Raw genomic sequence first — 23,485 nt, 5'->3', positions numbered from 1 at the left:
GGATAGAAACCGATTACCATTATAAAGGTTTGACATGTAATTATTAATCTGAAATTATGAACGTGATTAAAGGTAACGCAACAGAATTTATTAGCCATTCTCTCGCTTATCAATTCTTAAAGTTAATTACATACTACTACGAATACTTGCCCTAAGAATACTTAGGGTATCGTTTAGTTATCACTGATTGTATATGTACAATAATAAAATTAGCTTTAATTATCAATTAATTAAAAAGAAGACATGCTGATTATCGGCGTCATTACATCATTTTAATTAATTCAATGACACCTCAATCATTTTAATTAATTTAATGATACTTTAAATCAATTTTTATGCGTTTTTTATTTTGCAATCAGTTTCTTTTTTTCTTTTTTCTGTAAAATTTCTAAAAATTTGATAAAGGTCATGACATAAACTAAGGTAAAAAATTTTGAGTATCTTTATGTATAATTAAAATTTTGGTCGATTTTGCAACAAAAGAAAATTTTTAAATATTGAATGGTTCGAGACACGAATGGAATATGGTCAGTGAAAAGGTAGAATAGTAAAGAAAATTTACGACGTAAAATTTGAATAAATGAAGTGAATTCATAGAGAGCTAAAGATTTCTAAGAATCTATTCGTACTCCTCCTCATCAGGTCGAATCTGAGGGTATCGTCTGAGAACTTGATGATGATGCTGCTGCTGCTGTTGCTGCTGCTGCTGCGGTCGCCTGTGCTGAAGGGGAATGTTAACTTCTTCGGGGCTGTGGAATACCTGGTTGACCGGGAGACGGAACTGCGACAGTCCTGCGGGCTGTGGACGAGCCGACGTGGGAATGCTATTCAAATTTTGAGGCTGCGGACTCACAAGGACCTGTACAAGACCTAATCGTTAACGTGTCAATGTATGGTCGATTTTAAAAGAAGTAGCGGATGCATGGCACATTCGCACAATTTTTTGCCATAAATAATTATAAAAAAATAGAAGAATCCGAATTTGTGTACCGCGTGTAACGCAGAGATCAATCTCGCAGGAAAATTTCGATTAAATTTGTCCAAAATATGCAAACCTTTGAAAATTTGAAATTATAAAGTTGCACAATTTTACGCTTTTCAATGTATTTAGGAGATTTTTATAAAATGCAGAATTTTGGTGCAAATATTCCAAAAAAAAAAACCTTTAAATTTGGAAAAATTCAAAATTTTTAAGTGTTAAATTATTTGAAAAATATGCAAGGTTTTGTCACTTTCAAACAAACGTTTTAAACAAGTGTGATTATAAATATGAGCCTCATATGGACCTTGCAACTTGCAATTTTAAATATGAGAGCGTTGGAATGATTATGATTATTTAATGACGATGATTATACCTGCGGGGCAGGACGACGCGTCGGAGCGGCCGTAGGAGTGATGTGATAATCACCGACTTCTCTTTCATCCGTGTAAATGTCAGAGGGGTAATACCTTTCGCTGTACCTCAGGGTAACATTGGGCTTGCTCTCGGCCTCTTGGAGATTCAACGGCTTGTATAGATACTCATTGACGAAATGATATTGCGAGCTCTTTTTACAACTGATGTCGCCGCTGGGTGGCATGCAAATTAAATGCACCTGGTACAATCAAACAGTATGTTTTAGTTCCATCGGTTAAACACAGGTTCAAGAAGATAAAAGGTAATGTATGTAAATAACCATTTGAATAGTTTGCATTACGACCTTTAACGATACTTGTCAGTATGTAGGTATTATTTAAAAAAAAACAAAAAAACAATTGTATATAAAATAAGCACGTAGCAAGTTGATGACAGGCATTACTGCCGTATATCGCAACTTTCTATCGCCTCTAAATTATCCAGAGGTCTGTTCTTTTTAGTTGAACTGGGGCAGCTAAAAAAACACAGACCTTAAAATTTGACGAGCGATATTTTTCAACGATATAAAATGTCAACAAATATCGAAACACTATATAGTCAAGTAGGCAGAAATGAGATAAAAAAGTAATATGCGTTTCCACTAACTTGGTGGAAGGTGAAACCCTCTGGACAGATCCAAGAATGTCTGGCGTTGTCCTGGCAATAATGGAAGACCTCGCAGTTGAGGTCCTCGTCGGCGTAATAGCCGGTTTGTTTATTGACGCAATCGAATCTGCTCTGGGGTAGAAGAAGGCTGAGACGATCAGGTTCCTCCTTCTCCTCCTCGAGTTCCTCTTGCGTAGGTCCGTTGGGTCCGTACTGGCCTCGAGTGGGAGTCCGCGACGGGGAACCGATGCGGATGGCCGATGATTGAGAATAATCGCGAGAGTCTATCGGCGTCGTCGTCGGCTTGCGATATAACTATATATATATGACAGAATAATTTTTCTTTCCTTTTTTTTTATATTAATATAGAATATATCTTTTTTTTTTTTTTTTTTTACTTTCCATAAGTACGAGTTTTTTAAATCAATTATTCGATAAGAAATAATTAACCCTTAAACTGAACACGTGGGTCTTTCGTGTCCGTGCCATTTTTAAAAGCCATTGTTTTAAAAAAATATTAATAAAACCCTCCCCCCCCCCGAGGTTGGAAATTTATCCAAAAAAATATTTGTGTCAAAAGGGACTTATAACTGAAAGGACAGGAAATTTAAACAGTTCACACATTCAGTGCAAAGTGCTGGCGAATCTAAATGTCAAGCGGACACAAGTGACCCGTGTATTCGCTTTATGTATATTAAATAAGAAAAGGCGAATAAGTAAATTTTTTTAAAAATATTTTGTTTTTACTGTTAATCGGTTTTTTACAAAAATAAGATATAAATTTACAATGATAAGTAATCTCCCTAAAAAAGAAACAAATTGCTTTAATTTCTATTGTGTTCATTTATTTTCATGCTAAAAGTATCTTTTGTTAATGATAACGAGCAACAAACAGGGATTGCATGTATTGATCAATTTTTATACTGTAGATTGTAATGTAAATTACATTTTGTTTTCACTTTTCTTTCAAATAAATTACCTAAAGATTAAAAAAAAATTTTCCTCAGCAAAAAGACATTTTTTTATACCTGAAAATTGCCCATTTTTGATCATTCAAATAATTATATTTTTTTAAAGCCGTGGACATATAGTATTTTATTCGTAAACTTTGAACTTTGAACTAAAAATTTTTGCAAGTCTTTTTGTTCAAAATTATTTTTTGAAATTTTTATATAAAACATCTATGTTTCCAAATCTTGATCTAACAAATGACAAAAATATAGTATTTAAAAATATTTTTTCTTTTTAACTCTACTACATAAATTTTTAGTTTAAACTTGAAAGAAGATGTGTAAATTTTTTTAGAATTTTTTAAGTAATTTTAGAGTATACAAAAATGAACTCGGACTTCAGTTATCCACGCGTTTAGGATTACGGTGCCAAAAAAACGTGTTTAGTTTGAGGGTTAATATACGTATAATTATAAATATATCGTATTAATTTATCAATACAATTTGTACGTGTAGAAATATTTTTTATATTATTCTGTGATAAGTATATAATATATTATTTAATATATTTGATATTATTTTAATATCTGTGTAATAATAAGGGATGATATGTGCACGCGCATACGTAAATATAAATATACAATACATAGCCTGAGGACTGACCGGTTGCTGATTCCTGTAGATCGGCGTCGGCGAGGGTGTAGGTGTCACCGCATTGTCCTCGTAACTGTTATCACGAAATCCCTGAGCCGCGCTTAAGCCGGATGAGTAAAGCGGTCCCAAGGTACTCGGTTTCCCGGGGAACGAAACCGCCCTCGGTTCCAGATCGTAAGAACTCTGCGCCGCGATGGCGGAGCCCAGTAATCCCAGCAACACCCAGAACATCCTGCGAAACACGATATATATATAGTCGGAGAGGAAGAATCCGGAATTTATTTGCAAACTTTGTCATTTTATTCTAAAATTCGATTAAAATCAACGTTCAGAATTGAAGATGGAATTGAAAAGGAATTATGATAATCCAATTTCATTATTAATGCTGCGTCAAATTCACTGTAGATCTCGACTTTCCATTTTATTGAAATGTAAATGGCCGCACTTTTCGAGGATATCGATGGTCAAGGGCACTTTCCCCTCGCGTGCACACGTGCGTATACGCGCGCACGTGCGTGCATATGAATTTAATGAGTGTCGATTTGCGAGAAAGCGGCGATTTCTCGAAGAAATGTTGCTTTACTCCTGTAATGACACCGATATACAATTACAGTCCGATTCTCGTTCCTCATTTTAATTTTATTGAAAGTCATTGTCCGCAAGTTCTTCATAGATTGACTAGAATACACAAACAATTTGAAAGTTTGACAATCGAAAAATTGAAAGATTCACAAATTCAAAATCCTTAGCGAAAACGAAAATGAAATTCGAGACGCACTAAATTACTATAGTTGGAGATGTTTAAAGAAATGTGAAAGTATCAATCAAATATCAAGATATAAAATAAAAGTATATATGTAGGTATATATATATATATATATATATATATATATATATATATAAAAAAAGAAAATGATTGAAAAATATTTAAAAAAAATTTTCCAAGAAATAAAAGAAAATGATTAATAACATAAATACGAGGATCTAAAAGCTCATTGAATATTATAATAAACATATTGGGCGATAAGAATTTTAGGCTGTAGATAACGTGCTTTCTTTTTAAAAAAATCACTCGTTTCTTTTTTATGGCGACTCGATTGCTCAAAGCAATTAGAAACTAGCTTTCCAGATGCGTATGTGCCATATCCGTGAATTATTATGGGAAAGCATTCGTGCTCGTTGAGCACGTCATCGTCACGACCGAAATGGCTTTAACTGATCGTGAAACCGCTGTTCGAGTTTCGTACACATAGAAAGTAACACGCTTTCCTCGCACCTGTTCTCGCGCCCGAGCAACTTTGATTCTCTCGCTATTCAAACATCGCCGCTGCTTTTACGATCGGCTCGGACATGGATCTCCTTTCGCCATATAAACACTTTCCGATAATATACATATATTTGTTTTTACAGCAATTTTATAAACAATCTATAAATCGCGGCGGACAAAATTCCCGACGAAATTTTATTCATTATTTTGTGATGCAAAAAATGTACGCTTTTTTTCCAAGAGTAGACACATGTATAAAATGTCACGTCAAAGTACATACACGTGCGTTAAGATGCAGCATTTACTACATATGCGCATAAAATTATAAATAGAAATCTACCTTTCATTTTATCATAATCTGTAGATTGACGAATTTATAAGATGTATAAGCTGAATCCGGTTTACATTTTTTCATTTCTAAACTAATTGGTATAAAACTACTATATTATTCAATAACAATTATATAACAAAAAAATTGTTGACGTCAAAAAATGACCTAAATCCCTTACTGTCTTTAAAATGTCTTTTGCTGCTGTCTGAGAGTTAAACAATAACTCCAGGGCGGGAAGAAAGTCTTAAGAATATCGAAAGAGCAGTTGCATAAGTACATAGGTCGAAGAAATTATTTACATCATTTTGCCGTCGTAATAACGTGTCCATTGCATAATAATATTATGCAATGCATTTTTCCACAAATTCGTCGCACGCGGGACTTTTGATTGAATTACATTTTATTTCGCGCATTTATGTTACATTACATCGAGAATTATCAATGTGTAGATGTAATTTAGTTGGACTAATATAAGCTAAACTATAATATAAATTGAGAAAACAAATTCTGCTAATTCATATATATATATATATATATATATATATATATATATATATATATATATATATATATATAAATATAAATTAACTAATTTAATTAGAATTTATATCGACAAGGCTTATTGTTTAAAGAGATTTTCAGATAGCATTTGCTAAATGTCGGAAGTTATTAATTATGTTGCAGTTGTATAAATTAAATTAAAAGAAAAGTTTTCTTATAAGCATCTCTCAATTACACTTTCACATTTAATGTATTAAAAAAAAAAAAGAAGACGTTCTCTGTCAATGTCCGGAAATTATTAATATTCCATATAGATTGACTAATCGCTAATTGCTGGCTTAATGAAGCGGAAAAATGTCGTGTTGTTCGATGCAACGAGCGTGCCGATGCCGACGTACTCTTACCAGCCTCATACGTTCGTCATGTGGATAGAGTTCCTCGATTAAAATCCGATCGAAGTGAAAGTGAGAGGGGCATTCATGTAAAAATGGCACATAACGCACCCAACATGGGAATTTCTTACGAGACGCATGACCGCGCCAAGGTTTGATTCGCGTCTCCATAAATCGAAACAGAATAAACTTTTACATAATTTGCCAAGGCCAGGGTCGGTATTTTGTACATGTAATTAATCCTTCAGTTTCTCAATTTGTTAAACATTCTTCTTTCCGGAATTTCCCAAAAATTCACAAGATAATATATTCTCTCTCTCTCTCTCTCTCTCTCTTATATACAATATTTATACATCTTACATATATGAGTAATTTTTTCAAATTTAATTAAAAAAAAGAAACAATGTAAAAAAATTCTTCATCTTCTTCCTTTTTATATACCAACAGAGATTAAAAAAAAATATATATTACATATTTAATTAATGTATGGACTTTTTTTTCCCGCGCGTCGAAAAAATTACAGCTACAAAATAATTAGAATAAATCTCATTTTGTGGCGCATCCTTATTTGAATATATTTATGCATGCATGGGATAAAATATGCGTATAAATAGAAGGACTACAATTAGTAAACCAATATATGAAGCATATTGAAATCCGCAAATCTAATTTCGGACTTGCTGGCCATATTTGATTGATCAGTTCTCTTCTCTTGGAATTTTCGATCGTCGCATTTGAATCTGATCGATTCGAGATAATGGAGATCGTTTTTGCTTGTTTATCGATCGGTTTCTCCGACTCTCGATTTCGCCGGCGCCGCGCCGCGCCGCGCCGGCGCCGCGCCGGCAGGAAAATCGCGGAGACTTTCTCCATCGAGGAGATCGCTCGAACGATCGTTATTATTATTTATAATCCCTTCAACGTTCGCACCGTAATCGTTTATTTAACGAAATCTCGGCAACGTGTGTGCATATCGGAGAAGGGCGTTCTCCTCCCGGTAACCGATTTCCTGCATGTGCCGTGCAAAGAAAGCATTATTGCATAATGGAAAAAGAGATAGTTGTCCAGCGACTTCACGACTCACGGAGAGGTAGTTGCGTTGCTATAACACGCGTAACGTCAACCGGTTGTGTTTAAGGAAAAATCTAGAGCAGCCGGGTAGAGACATTTTCCCAGAATTCCACACGAAACACCTATAACCACTAATCCCTCTCTCGTCATGTCGATATCATGCTCTTCTTTTCTCTACAATTATAAATCGAAATAATTTCGAAAATAGATATCTTTTTGGTATTAAAAAAATCTATTAAATTTTTGCCTCGAATTTTGCCTCTAATTAATTTGCTTTTAATGGTTGCATCATATTTTCAGTAAGAAATTTAACATTGACTTCACTCGTCAATGATCTGGTTAAATATTAATTATTTTGTTGTGTGTCTGGGAATATTTAATTAAAATGATGTGGAAACAATTTCCAATTAATTTCATATGTCAACTTCTTCATGTGCAAATTAGAAACAATAATATATATTTTTCTATATTAAAGTTTTTAATTTATCAATTTGCTGTTAAACGGAGTCATATATAAAAGTAAAAATTAATTGTGAAGTTAGAGGAAGATTATAATAATAAAAAAAGGATGTTGTATAGATCAAGGCTATTAACTTTACAGTACTTTCACACGTACGTACATAAATGTAGTTTTATTTTAACCACTCTGCTATTTTATTCATTTTGAAAATATTATAAAAAGAATATAAATATCAAGTAGATTGAGTTTGTAATATAAATATAAAATCTTTTTTATTATAAAAATATACAAACGCCAATAAGTTTTGAATTAGCAATTGAAAATACAGGCCCTTTTATAAACTAAATTTTATAGATTTTATAAATAAATAACAGAATCAAAGTCATTGATTAATTAATTAATTTTAAAGGGATTTCTAGAGAATATAGAATATTAAGATTCATTGTGAGTTACAAAGATATATATGTAACATATTTAAGGACAGGTAAATTGTGAGGAATAATAATTTTGTTCAGCATTTTTGTAGAGAATAGATCGATTTAAAGAATATGCTCACGCGATAATGACGGGATACTGGTTATATATTTTCATTTATCCGCTTTGCTTTTACTCGTACTCGTACGTAAGGATATTTTTGCGCGGTATTTTAATTAAGTTACAAATCCTTGACTGTACGAAAAGACTGTAGGAAAAGAGAAAAATGGTAATTTGAACGGCAGTTGTACTTTCTCCTCGGCGGCAATATTGTTTCGCGCTTCGAAAGTCGAACCGAAGGGTCGGAGACCCTCGTGGGCGCCGCGTTACAGTCAGCTCAACTTTATGGAATTAATTTGGTCACGCATGATGGAACAAGAATTATGACACGTGCCTGGCGAGCAGCCGTTCGGGCGAGAACCAGTCGGGCGAAATTATTAGCTTACGAGATAAGAAAGTCGAGCATTTCAATCTCAACAGTTGCAGTCATTAACCTTAGAATAGCTATCGCATTCTGAAAACGTTAATCTCAAGTGTTAAAGTTGAAGTGTTTGCATTTTCAAGAGATAGTGAAAGTTAAAAATTTATCTAAACAGTTTGATAAAATTGTTTGTTAATAAATTTAATAAAATAATAAATCGACAAATCTTTAAAATAATAATAAATATAAATAAAGATAAAAAGTATAAAAATTTTGTTTATAAATAGACTGTTAGAAAAATTAAAAAGTATAACTTAAAATAAAATGTAAATTTCAACAAAAATACTTATACATTTATAAAAACTGCAAAATTTATTTTAATTTATATTTTGTTGCAATTTATTTGCATCAATTATCATTAACATTATTTTTTTATTTCATCAGAGCGATCTACGCAAATTCTTTATTTAAAAAATTATACAAAACTGCGAAATTAATATATTGAATAAAAACGATACACAAAAAAACTTAATTATAAATTTATTAATAAGAAAGAATAAATAAAATGCAAATTTTTTTTACTCAAAATAAAAATAATAGCTGATAAAACAGATACACAATACGATAATGCAGAAGTCACTCGTCCTTCGAGATACACTTCATTAGCACTTCACTAGTTGAAGCTTCACTGATAATTAAAGGCCCACTTACCTGTCAGTGCGACAGCAAAGATAGCGGGATAGAACGAGCGTCAAAACAACTGGAGAGACCAACAACACTCGCGTGCTTTATCTTGGCCGACATGTCACTCTCTTATATAGCGTATCTTGTTGAAAGTTGCCTCCACCAGACGAAGTGAATTCGGTTCTCTTCACACAAAGTAGTGGGATAAGCTTTTCGCTTCTACTTCTCCGCAAGATGCACCTGTTTAAAGATTCTCAACAACAATCACGAAATTGATCTTACAAAGATCAAAAGCAAATTATCTAAACTTGAGAGGATAAATTAATGTTTGAGGAAAGATGGTTTTACATTAAGAAAAATAAATTAGTCAATTTTTAAATATTATTCAAGTTTTTAAATTATAAAAAAACATGTGATATAAGAATCACGAAATTACATCTTACAAAGTCATCAAAAGCATTTTATCTAAACTTGAGAGGATAAAAAAAACAATGTTCGAGAAAAGATGATTTTATATTTTTAAAAAATCAGTCAGTTTTAAGATATTATTAAAGTTTTTAAATTATAAAAAATATGTGGTATCGATTAATACCAGCACGAAACTGTACATTTGGACGATACGAGAAAAATGATTTTCTTATAATTTTTTCGATATTGGAGATTCATTTTCCTCAGTAAGAATGTTATCTTATGATACTGGAGGCTTAGTAAAATTTACTAAGATAATTAAGAAAGAAAAAAATTACTTTTCTGATTACCGTAATTGAAAAATTTCAGATGATTAAGACGACGATTAACTCTCCGGCAAATTGCCATTTTCGCATTTTCCTCGGTGCACTGATGAAAATGAGATATCTCGCGATTAGGATCGGCCTTTTACGTTTAAAATTAAAAAAAGAAACAAGAAAAGAAAAAAAACAATAGAGATGTAAACTCGTGAAACTCGCGGAATTGAAGATTTTACGGCATGATTTCGAGGAAAGTATAATTGCAGGTTGAGATTTCTGCGAGGAAGCAGGATGCAGGATGCAGGATGCAGGATGCAGGATGCAGGATACAGGATGTGATGCCTCGACATATCTCGCGCTACGTGTAAGATCAAGATCGCGTGTCGTGATTAAAATGCAAAATGTGTGATATATATGCGCGATAGACTGTATAATGTAGCGTGAAACATAATTAATCGGATCTGTCGATCATCCCGGAAGAAGGACTTTTTCGATTCGCCATTTCTTCGCTTATTTCTCTCAGGCTTTTCACTATTTTCACAATCTCGATCGTAGATAATAAATAGATAAGAGAACTTTTCATTCTAGAGCTCACACTTGAATATAACAACGGAACGTATGTTGTATATACGTGCGATTATAATAACTTGATGCGATCTGATATAATTAAAGATAGCTGACAGATATATCTGACAATGAGATGTATAGGCTTCTTAGGCTCTTTCAAGTTCAAGTACATTTTGAAATGTCAAAGGTAAAGTAAATATAAAGAAAGATATATGTGTGAGAGTTAGAGTTGCAGGAGATAATTCCAAAATTGGTTTTGATATTATCTTATCTTATCTCGCCTTGTCTTGAAATTCGAGACATTTTCAAGTGATATAATTTTTTTGTGAAAAACTTAAAACATGTCTTTTATTTTATACAATTATTATCTTATATGTCATTTTTCAGAAGAAAGCTTCACACGCGCACAGAAGAAACAAAGTATCGACACACTTTCATATTGAAGTAGTACAAAGTATCGTACTTTACATAATCAGTTTTATATAAAGCATTTTTTGCGATCAGTTTCTTGTGTAAAAAAGCACGTACCGATTTATCGTGTTTGTTTTTCTTTTTATTTTTTATTTACGGTGACAATCTTTTTTTTACTTAAAGTAAATTTCGCAAAAGTCATATATGTAACTATCATAAATAATATTTTCTTATATTTTGGTATCCACCATCGCACGTGAACTTAATGACGATATATTTCATGTGATATTATCCTGATTGACAAACGGAAAATACTTTTGCAAAAATTAAAATGACAGTTTTCGAATATAAATTCCAATAGAATCCGTAAATTGAACCGATAATTAACCGAAAACAATAAACGAGGATAATCATCTTCCGGATATCGGAATATCAAGTAACGACATAATTGGATGGATTAAATACGCTCTCCTTTTATGAAAGAAATAAAAAAAATATTTGACAAGAGAAGAAAGACACATGATCGTAGACGCTAATCATTGATCTGCTCCGAAGCGATTTAATTCATGACTTGGAAAACGTGTCGTTAATATTTGACCGCTTCGGTATACAAACATGATTATTCGCTGTGCAATGAGAGAGAGAGAGAGAGAGAGAGAGAGAGAGAGAGAGAGAGAGAGAGAGAGAGAGAGAGAGAGAGAGAGAGAGAGAGAGAGAGAGAGAACGTTATTAGACGTTTTCTTCGTGTACATACAACTTTTCAATGTTTTAAATTAAATATTTTAATTAAAATTCCATGTGAAAGTTCAACGATTAATTAAAAATAGAACAATCGAAATTTGAATTATCTTTCACTTTCGATTAGTCATAATTTTAAAAGTATTATTACTTTTGTTAAGAAATTTTTAATATCGCTTTTTGAAGAGATATCCCGCAAATAAAAATAAACAGATGTTTATTTGTTATATAAATATTACGGTTCTTTCTCTTATCTATTACTGCATAACTTATCACTTGAGATTAACATATCTTCGTTCAAGCGTTACATTCCTCCGATTAAAATTTCATACGCCAACGTTTTTTTTCAAATGCGACTTTCTCACCTACTGCTACACGCAGCCAGGTCTTACTTCCTTGTCTGCAAAATTCTGTCGTAATACAATGCTCTTTTGTTTTATTTATTACATGCAGATTCATCTGGAGATTGTCGCGAAACCGTTTCGTTCTTGCATTCGCAGCCGGACGACGCGAGCGTGTAAAAAAATTATTAAATTAAATTAAATCATCTGTTTGCGAAAATAAATCTCTTTTAAAGTTTACGAGTGAATAATAATAATGACGTAAAATAATACTCAATATTGAAATTTGCACACATCATTGTTTACCAATATGTAAACACGATATAATATATAGTACATATATATAGGGAATACAATCCTGAGATTCCAGGATTATTTTTCTAGTTCCGACCATCCCAGGATTGTAAACTACTAATTCCGCAATTTTTAAGAATCATCTATTTATAAAATACTTTTTTATGAATTTAAAACAATTTTCACTATAATTATAAGTTGGGTGAATTTAGAATAATTTTCACTAACGTAATTAAAACTATAAATAAAATTGTTTAAATATATTTCGCATGTAAATATTTGTAGAATTCTCATTCATAGATCGTTAACTTTAGATGCTCTTCTATTTTTGCGTTCTTATTTTCAAAAATCTAAATAATATACATATAAGTAATAGTTACTAGCAATTACGAGAACTAAATTATTAACGTAAGCAAATTTTTTTTATTTTTAAGATTATTTTTGTTTCAAAGATTTAAATGTTTAAAGTTTAAGATACAAACACAAATGTTTAGTTTTGTTATATAATTATATGAATTATGTAATTTGTAAATGAAACTTGAATAATATTAATATATATATATATATATATATATATATATATATATATATATATGTAAGTAATAATTGCTAGTTTAACAACAATTATAAAAACTATTTATATATAACCATATGTTTTATTTTAATTTTTTTAGTTTGCTTTTGTTTCAAAGATTAATTTAAGTTTCTAAAGTTCCGAGAAACGTGTTTAATTTTATTATATAATATTAAAAATCTAATATAAATGACGTACCTAAATTTTAAACAAAAAAATATTTGTTTTAATAAAACTCTTTTTAATCTCGGGCTAAGCCCGGGCTAATTCCGGAAAATTATTTTACACATCCCGAAATCTCGGGATCGAAGATGCAGTCCGGGATTGTATTCTCTATACCATACATATGTATATCGAAATAGTATTTCAAGATGAGCTATATTTCTCGAGGCAACAGGCAACACTCCCTGTTACGCGCAATGATTCCGTCACACGTGTTGGCGATTCGTCACTCTCGTTTGCCGGTGAAAAGAACGACCTTCGTCAGGTCGCACGTTTGAAAGAAAGTTGGCGATCCGCTTCCATAAAATTTCAATAAATTGGCTGCCAAGCGGCGCGTCGAATTCAACGAGAAAACGAGATCGAAAGTCGCGGTTCTCCACCCACTGGAGAAACTTACCACTGACACGCTTTGTTCAATTTATTCCGATTCTATCGACAACAACGGACGCTGATTATTCTTCTGGAAAGAAAGCAATTTGCTCTCTGTGTTTTTTACCACTCCGCTTTTCCATTCGCTGCTCACTCACGTACATTATGATCGATAACGTGAATGAATTAACGAATAGATTAATTCAAGTCATTAAGCGGCTTATTAATCAAATTTTAATACCTTTCACGTTTTATTTTTATTCTTTATTTTCTTATTCCGAAAATTCATCTTACAGATACAAAGAGGAGAACATAAAATTGCAATTGACAATTTTATTGAAATATTATAATATATTAATGTATAATACATGTACATGTGATAGAGTATATATATATATATATATATATATATATATATATAATATAATATATTGTAAATATTATAGATGTATGTAATATTTTATGCATAGTTGAAAAATAATGTGTTATCGTTAAAGTTACTTTTTTTAGTAATTATAATGACAGTCGTGTTTCAAATTTCGTATATACCATAAACACAACTTTCATACATTTCTATTATTAATAATATATTATTTATTCTTTTATAAATAATATATTAATTAATTTCATTTAATTACTTTTATCGTTTTAATTTAAGCAGCACAATTTCCATGCAAAGAACATAAAGTACGTTGGAAATAATAGAATATAATCTATATACATATCTATATATACAGGGTGAACCATTTTAATCCCATCCAGTCGAATATCTCGGAAACCAAGCCCGGGAGAGAAAAATGTTTCAGACAAAAGTTGTATGGTTTCGAGGGGGCCATAAGATGGTACCATTGGTTTGACCTTGAAAAATTATTTGGAGTTACACATTTTTACTTTAACATAATTATGTGTTTTCTTTACACCAATTCATTCGTCTCATTATTCTGCGCATAAAAGTATTAGAGTAAGATAATCAAAAAATGAATATTTTATGAAATATCTTGTATTTTATGTCAAAATACTGCAACTTTGAAGCCTTGTAACTCAAAAAATACTTAATGAAAAATACTTTGTCATAAGTGTTTTGGAAAGCTCTCGAGATGAGCTACAAGAATGTGTAAAAATATATAGGGTGTTCTATTTAAAAAACTTGAAGTGACCTTCACGTGACCTTCAAATGACTTTTCAAGGTCAAACCAATGGTACTATCTTATGGCCCCCTCGAAACCATGTATAATATTCCAGAGATTTCTAAGAGACATACCCAAAATGTCAAAAAAAAGTAATTGTAAGTAACTGTAACGGTAACGCGTTACTTCCCAACCCTGCAATTTCTTTAGTAAGATTTTCATGTTTTGGAGAGCCAGATCTGAAAATTTAATTGGATTAAACTTTTATTATTAATATTTTACTTGCAAAATTTTTAAACTATTAAAACCATTAAATTATTTATAAAGCAATTTCAATTTCGATATTTAATTTTTGAAAAATATGCGTTTGTTATTTTTGGTTACTGCTGCTTTTAATGGAATAAATACACATATATATGTACATATGTATGTGTCTCACTTTAGTCTGACACAGGCTGCTCTCAAGTACGGACGATGAATAATAATATAATGTTAGATTGGTCCGATCCATGAAGAGTTTTGCATTCGATCTTTGCTAATCTATGACTTTATCAAGTTTTGCAAAAATAACTTACAACACTGACGAAAATCATTGATCTGCGTGTAAGTAAGTTGTGATAGTAAGTTGTAACTATAGGTCCAAGTTTACAATTTAATCTTGCAATTGATTGAAATAAGTCTAGCGACAACTCCAAGTGTTATCAAGCGCCTCGGCGTAATATTGTAAGTATTTATTGTGTATATGTATGTAACATTTTGTTTGCACTCTTGCGTTCGTCTTTTTGGTGCTGCTCATTTTTATGATCTCTTTTATATAATTTTCATTATAAAATCAACATTCTTCATCTCTCCTTTAACATTGCTCTAGCATTATGGTAAGTGTTGCTAATTGGTGAAGGAAAAGATGTCTTTGTCATGATTTAACAGATTTTGTCGACTAAAATTATGGCGTAGAGTTTTTGAATTTTGCGCAAAACTTTGGACACTTTTCTTCTCTACGCTTTTTTTTTTATTCTATTAATTTTTTGTTTATACCTACTTTTTGGCGTTTTATTCGATTGACCAATCGAGATTCGTAGCAGCAAGAAAAGCTAATTAATTTATGTATAATGTATTTTTTAATTTTACAATATATATTTTAAGACAATAGCGATAAAGAGATGGTAATAAAAAGATGGGAGCTTATTGAGAATGTGCGAGAGTGTGATGATACTTGGAGACGTTGACGATGCGTCGTTAGGCCGCCCCCTCGATACTCACAACACGATTTTAAATACTTTCAATTCGTACTATAATACCATCCGAGATTACAATTCACTGTTGAGGAGGGAGTTGACGACCAACTGAATTTGCGCTTGGGCTTGACGAAGAAAATTTCTTCCATCTTTGTTACAATCTTATTACGCAGAAATTTGTCTTCTTTCATCTTCTTTATCATCAGTTGTCGAATAAGAATGTTCAATCAAAATCTTTCACTCGAATTTATGTTATGTTTTGAGAGAAGTTTGACAATTACTAAAGAAACGAGCGGGCAAAAATAAAGAAGCCTCATTTATATTTAAAACCTTCTTATAGTATATTTATTTAACTTAGCCCCGAGGACGGGCATATTATTTCGTAAAGTTGTGTAATTTGAAGTAAGAATATTTATATCTTTGTTATAGTGTTGTACTATGAAAAATAAATGACCCTTATAGAGCCAATATAATGGCTTCCCGTTCTTTAAAACTTAATAATGAATCACGCACACAATATATAATACGCGAAGAGGTATTAATTGATTGTCTTTGCAGATCGAAAACTCCTAGTCAAATAAAGGAGAAGTCTATTAATTCTAATTATTATATATCGAAAATCAAAATGTCTGCACATTTTGAAGGCGACATCGTAGTTACGGGCATTTCAGGTAATTGTGTCAGTTTCGAGCGCAACTAATGAATTTCGTTATAAGACGTGATGCAACGATATTTTTTCCAGGCCGTTTGCCTGAATCCTCAAACATTGAGGAATTTAAGGAGAATTTAATGAAAGGAATGGACATGGTGAGCGAGGATGAGCGCCGTTGGCCAACGGGTACGTACGGAGTGCCGTCAAGATTCGGCAAGATCAAGGATCTTGGCAATTTCGATGCCTCCTTCTTCAAGGTACATGCTAAGCAAGCGCGGGTAATGGATCCGCAGCTTCGCATTCTGCTAAAAGTGACGTACGAGGCGTTAATTGACGCCGGAGTCAATCCTTCGAATATGAAAGGAACACGTACCGGCGTATTCGTCGGTGTTTCCGCCTCGGATGCCAAAATTTTGTGGAAAAATGATACCAACGGTTTGTACATACTATATTGTCGAAAATTTGTCGTCTACGAAAATTTGTCGACTACGAAAATGACATAAAAGCAAATTAGTTTGTAAATGTATTCAATGTTATCAACGTAAGAGATATCAGATATACTATATTAGAATTATAAATTTTTATATTTAAATACCAAAAAATAGAAAGAAATTAAGATTTAGATAAAGTGTAAGATAAATATTATTCAGATTATAATAATATTATTATTATAATTAAAATTATTAAAATACTGTACATACATATACATATACAGGGTGTCTGAGAAAAGTCGAGACACCGACACCGAAATATTTTGAAAAATACAAGTTTTATGGTTTTTGTTGGCCGAGTCAATTGTCAACCGATCTGGTCTTGGTTGACATCTTACAAATAAAATCCTTTATAAATTCGAAACGACCGATAGGCGGATAAAATATTGACGTTTTGAAAAGATCTCTTGAAGAGATGGGCTCTCGAAATATGCGACATAAAATGGTCTGATCTTGGCGACGTCATCCATGTCCAACAAATACTGTAGATCTTTTTAAGCCCCCCCTACAACTTTTGTCTAAAACATTTTTCGATAAAACGTATATTTGTCGAAATATTTCGGAACAAGTGTGTTGACCTATATACACATATGACCTGTACCATATATTTTTGCATTTTTGTGCCAAAATTTGTATGTAAATATGTATGTAAATGTATGTAAATGGTATAGAATAAATTCTGAGATTAAATAGACTATAATCGTAATTATTGCCTGCTTGCAGGATATGGCTTGCTTGGATGTAGCACAGCAATGTTCGCCAATAGAATCTCTTACGCTTTTGATTGGATCGGACCTAGTTACGCGATGGATACGGCCTGCTCCTCGTCTTTGACTGCTTTGCATCAAGCGGTTAGCGCGATCCGCACCGGCGAATGCGATTCTGCGATCGTTGGCGGATTGAATCTTTTGCTTCATCCGGAGAATACTCTTCATTTTTATGGCCTGAACATGTTGTCCAATGACGGCAAGTGCAAAACGTTCGACATGACGGCTGACGGTTACGCGAGAGCCGAAGCAGTAGTCGCAATATATCTGCAGAAGACTACGGATGCTCGCAGAGTGTACGCCACAGTGATGAACACGGCGGTAAATACGGACGGCTATAAACCCGAGGGTATCACATATCCAAACGGTGAAATTCAGTATCTGATGTTGCGCGAGGTGTACAGCAAAGTGGCCATCGATCCCAAGGACGTAGTTTACGTGGAGGCGCATGGTAGCGGTACCAAAATCGGCGATCCAGAGGAGCTCGCTGCCATTGATAAATTCTTTTGCAAAGACAGAAAAATACCATTGCTCGTCGGTTCGGTCAAGTCAAACATGGGACACGCCGAACCTGCCAGCGGCTTGTGTTCCATCGCTAAGGTGTTGATTGCGATGGAAACCGGGCTGATTCCGGCAAATCTACATTTTACTATTTCAAATCCAAAAATTCCCGCCCTAAACGAAGGACGTATCCGTGTGGTCGACAAGACCGTTCCTTGGAACGGTGGGCTCGTAGGCATCAATGCGTTTGGCTTCGGCGGCGCCAATTCTCATGTTATTTTACGCAGCAACTCAAAGGCAAAAATATCATCGTCGGTACCAGATGTCGTGACACCGCTGATACCGAAGCTGGTTACCGTGTCGGGTCGTACGAAGGAAGCTATACATGTATTACTGGATAAGGCAAACGAACATGGACGAGACAAGGAGTTTGTGTCTCTACTACATGCCGTGCACAGCGACAACATATCGAGACACAAGGTTCGCGGCTACGAGATACTTGCTCATGACAACACGCGCGAAATGGCCGAAGGGAATTATGAAGAGAAACGTCCCATTTGGTTTGTATTTTCCGGCATGGGCTGTCAATGGCCGGGCATGGGCCACGAACTGCTTCGCATTGAAACTTGCCAACGCACTTTACGACGATGCGCGGACGTTTTGAAGAATCACGACATTGACCTAATGAATATTATTACAAACGGTACCGACGAGATGTACGAAAACGTGGTAGTTTCTTTTGTATCGATCGTAGCCATTCAGATTGCTCTTGTCGACATGTTGACATCCATAGGCATACGAGCGGACGGTATAGTTGGACACTCTGTTGGTGAATTGTGCTGCTCTTACGCCGATGGTGCGTTTACGCTGGAGCAAACTATCTTGGCAGCCTACTATAGAGGCAAGTCGGTCGTAGACTCCAACTTGGAACCAGGTGCTATGGCGGTGATCGATTTGAGTTGGGAGGAAGCCAAGAAGATATGTCCGTCCGACATTATTCCAGCCTGTCACAATTCCGCGAATTCGGTCACTATTTCAGGCCCATTCATATCTCTAAGTAAGTTTCTAGAGGAATTGAAGAGCAAAGATATTTTTACCAAGATGATCAAGTCCTCCGGCATCGCCTTCCACAGTAAGTACGTTGCCCCGGCCGAATCTAAATTCCGCACCTTACTCGACACGATCGTGGCAAAACCAAAGCGGAGATCTGACAGATGGATCTCCAGTTCGATACCCAAGGCCGCGTGGAACAGTCCGCTCGCACAGTTCAGCTCCACGGACTATCACGTGAATAATATGCTGTCGCCCGTGCTGTTTCGGGAAGCGATCGCGCACATCCCGGATAACGCGATAACCATCGATATTGCGCCGCATTGCCAGCTGCAGAGCATCCTGCGTAGATCGCTACCACCGACAGTAACCAACATCAGCCTTCAAAAGCGAAATCACACGAATAATTTGGTCTTCCTGTTGTCTAATGTGGGAAAAATGTACATGGCCGGCGCGCAACCCGATATCTCCAAACTATATCCACCGGTGAATTTTCCCGTAAGTCGTGGAACACCGATGATCGGATCTTTGGTCAGATGGGACCATTCCGCTACGTGGCAAGTGCCCACTTTCAAACACAGGTCGGCAGAATGGTCGCAAGAGCGCATTGTGGAAATAGATTTATCGAGGAAGACAGACGCTTATCTCGCGGGACATAAAATTGATGGAAAAATTATCTTTCCAGCTGCCGGCCTTATACTGATGGCTTGGAAAACTTTCGCTAAATTTCACGAGACCGATTTCGAACGATTACCAGTAATCTTGGAGAATTTAGAATTTCAACGCGTTACCTTTATGTCGGAAAAGAAAGCGATTAAATTTTCCGTAAATATCTTGAAAGAAACGGGTGGCTTCGAAATAAGTGAAACTGGTGCGGTCGTTGTCAGTGGAAACATCCGTGCTGTCGAGACGATCGATGAAGAGCGATTGAATTTGCCAGCGATTCCGCTCGCCAACAAGCAACTATTATCGTTAAATACCGAGGATATTTATAAGGAAATGAGACTGCGCGGATATGAATATAACGGTATTTTTGAAGGACTAAAGTTCTGTGATAACAATAATACGGTGGGCGAATTATACTGGTTCAACGAGTGGACCTCGTATATAGATAACATGTTTCAGTTTAGAGAATTCTATTGCGCCCGAAGACTAGTATATATATCAAGAATCCGACATATTACGATCGATCCTGTTCTTCATAAACGATTGGTCGACGAGTTATCAAAGGATGATGGATTGCCGGTATATTACTATAAGAATGTCAATGTTATTAAATCGGGTGGTGTCGAAATCAAGGGTATAAAACCTACCGCACCTCAGCGACTACAAATTCAAATCAAACCCAAGTACGAACGTTACGATTTTGTGCCTTATGAAAATGTGCACAGTTTAATCTTGGAAGACGCGATAAAAGAGAAGATGCACGCGCTAACTGTGCTCTTGCAAATTGTCTGCGAGAATGTAACAACATTGAGAATCAAAGCCGTGGAAGTCGCGGAAAATCGAGCCATGGAAAGTGTCTTGGCGCCGCTTATACTTGATATTTTCGATAGCGAACCCTTCTTCACCGTAAGTATACACACATATAGGTACTCGTTGAAACAATTTAATGAACATTATCGCTTGAATTCAGAAAATAAACAAACAAAAAAGTAGACAAGTATGATTGAAAATTCTGTAATTTGCAGATGCAAATCCCATAATATGTAAATTTTTACTAATAGAGCAAATTTTATTACGTCTAGAAAACCAATATAAGTGTGTTTAAATTGATCGCTTCTATCGTTTCAGATAAACATGCAAGTAGCTGTCAATTCTGCCAACAATTACACAAATTTCGATGAAACAAATGTAAATATTAACTTTGTGACGTGGGACAGAAATGATGCACCATTTGTTCAGAATGCGCACCTCATTGTAGCGGCGGACGTTCTGTCTGATCAGACTCAATCTTGCATCGTTCTCAAAAATCTGGCGGCTGCTTTAAGACCCGGTTGCTTTATTCTTTTGGAGGAGACTGCTATACGAGCCGACATGAAGACCGCGCTAAAAGAAGCAGATTTGACGTTGGCTGGAAAACAAGTCGACTCTTCGGGAAAGAGTTATCTTTTGCTGAGAAAGCAAAGGAAGACGAGAGAATCAATTGTAATAGAAATCATAGGAAAAAATTTCTTATGGTTAGAGAATGCAAAAGCAGCATTGGAAAAATTCAATAGCGAAGATCAAGAAATACTTTTTGTATCGCAAGGCGAAGCGTCATTTGGTAAAGTTATACACATTTGTTTATATGTATGTATGTATGTAATATAACATGTATAATAATTTTTATACATTAAAATTAAAAAGCTCATTTTATCAGCAAATTGTCAGGCATCTTTTTATTCGCAGGTCTGATCGGATTCATAAACTGCCTGCGTCGCGAGATTGCAAGCGTACGTTACGTCTTCATCCAGGATAACGCTCCGAAATTTGATTTATCTGCACAATTTTACGCAAAACAATTAAATAAGGATTTAATAGCTAATGTATTAAAGGAAGGTGAGTGGGGGAGTTATCGGCATTTGCCATTATTCGCATATAACAACGTGCAAGTGGAGAATAATGGAGCAGAGACGTGCAGCTGGTTTTCCCGCACTCGCTATTCAATGGGGCATTATCGGAGATGTTGGCTTATATATTGGTAAATCTTATCTATCTCTTTTCATAACATTCAGATATATCATATTCTCTTCTTTTTCTAATTTCCCTTTTTCCACTTTACATTATAATATAAATTCAACTCGAAAATTCTATTATTCTTCTATTTCGCTCTATATCTATATAAAGTGTCCGTCAACATAGTCGCACAATTATACGACTTCTCAAAGAAGACAATTATATTTTTAATATTAAACGTTATAGAAAAAAATCACTTTTTAATTATAACGAAAAACATATTAAACGTATTAAAGAGTAAAGGAGAAATTTTTAGAAAACTATTAGTTTTGTCTAAAAAAAATTATAAAGTAATATTATAATTATTTTAAAAAATGATAACAACGTAATAATAGTTTAAACATAATTTAAATAAGAGTTTGAATAAAGTGTTTCTCAGATATTTAGCATTTCGCTAAAAATAATAATAATTATCATTTTTCAACATTTGTTAACTTACTTTTCTTACAGATATAACAAAGGAAAAGAATATCGACGCAAGCGGTACTTTACCGCAAACTATGAGCAGCTGTCTCGCAACTATGGACATCTTTCTGCAACAACCGTACCCGATACTATCGTCCACAGTGATAGCGAAGAAACACAATGTTACGAAGAAGAACGGCAATGATTTTGTTCAAGTGGTTGCCAATATCCTTGGTATTAAAAACGTCCATTCGTTGAATTTCAACGACAGTTTAGAGAAGCTGGGCATCGATTCCCTGGGCTACATAGAGATAAAACAGGTTCTGGAAAAAGAATATGATATTGTATTATCGTTTTCAGAAATCCGCGCCTTGACGATGGGCAAATTACAAGATTTATTTGCGACAAGAAATATCTAACAATTGTTTTAATATTTTAAAAAGAGTGCGCAAAAAGACTCGCGACTCTTTTGCAGCATATACATTTGTTAACCCTTTAACATTGTTAATTAAAATTTCTTTTTTAAAATCCTTATTCTTTTTAATAATTTGAAAATATATACGGCTCCAATATTTACAAACATGATAAGGTATACTCGGCAATGAGAGCCCATGCGCGGATGTTGATGCGTAAAGAAACTGCGTAAAAAAATTAATTCTTTTCACGAAAGAATTTTTAATTAGTGCACAGAGCACATATTAAGATTCTCATTTTTGAGAATCTAAATATGTGCTCTGTGCACTAATTAAAAATTCTTTCGTGCGCATGGGTTCTCATTGCCGAGTATATCTTATCATGTTTGTAAATATTGGAGCCGTATATATTTTCAAATTATTAATATTTCTAATCTTAAGATAGAATTAAAGGGTCAAATTTTCCGCGAACAATCATCACACACACACACACACACACACACACACAGAGTCTCCCCCCCCCCCCTCTTTCCTCATTCAAGACAGCTGAAACCACCCCTCTCACCTTACCCTTCTCCTCGCACCCCCATCGACCCCCCTCCCCTTTCATATCTAGTAGTATCATCCTCGCACGAGCAACTCTCCCCGTTTCATCGTCTCTCGATTTACCGGGGC

At 34.1% G+C, this 23,485-nt stretch overlaps 2 protein-coding genes across 2 annotated transcripts; one reads left to right on the top strand and one right to left on the bottom strand.

The window, feature by feature from the left end:
- Positions 1 to 319: 319 nt before the first annotated feature.
- Positions 320 to 9,323, bottom strand: LOC140674057 (uncharacterized). Its single transcript, XM_072907390.1, has 5 exons — positions 9,235 to 9,323; positions 3,616 to 3,838; positions 2,003 to 2,317; positions 1,356 to 1,595; positions 320 to 859 (listed from the first exon to the last, which is right to left on the bottom strand). Exons 2-5 carry the CDS (start codon positions 3,835 to 3,837, stop codon positions 620 to 622), a joined length of 1,017 nt encoding a protein of 338 aa, XP_072763491.1. The 5' UTR covers position 3,838; positions 9,235 to 9,323; the 3' UTR covers positions 320 to 619.
- Positions 9,324 to 15,475: 6,152 nt separating this feature from the next.
- On the top strand, positions 15,476 to 22,613 carry LOC140673975 (fatty acid synthase-like). The gene is made up of 6 exons (XM_072907245.1): positions 15,476 to 16,484; positions 16,556 to 16,900; positions 17,680 to 20,846; positions 21,069 to 21,540; positions 21,666 to 21,957; positions 22,443 to 22,613. Coding segments are annotated over exons 1-6 (4,476 nt in total). The 5' UTR covers positions 15,476 to 16,285; the 3' UTR covers positions 22,444 to 22,613.
- Positions 22,614 to 23,485: the final 872 nt, after the last annotated feature.

Source organism: Anoplolepis gracilipes, chromosome 15 (assembly GCF_047496725.1).
Source record: "Anoplolepis gracilipes chromosome 15, ASM4749672v1, whole genome shotgun sequence".
Taxonomy (NCBI): Eukaryota; Metazoa; Arthropoda; class Insecta; order Hymenoptera; family Formicidae; genus Anoplolepis; species Anoplolepis gracilipes.
The sequence above is the reverse complement of the archived record's forward strand: the minus strand, read 5'-3'. Positions and strand labels throughout refer to the sequence as shown.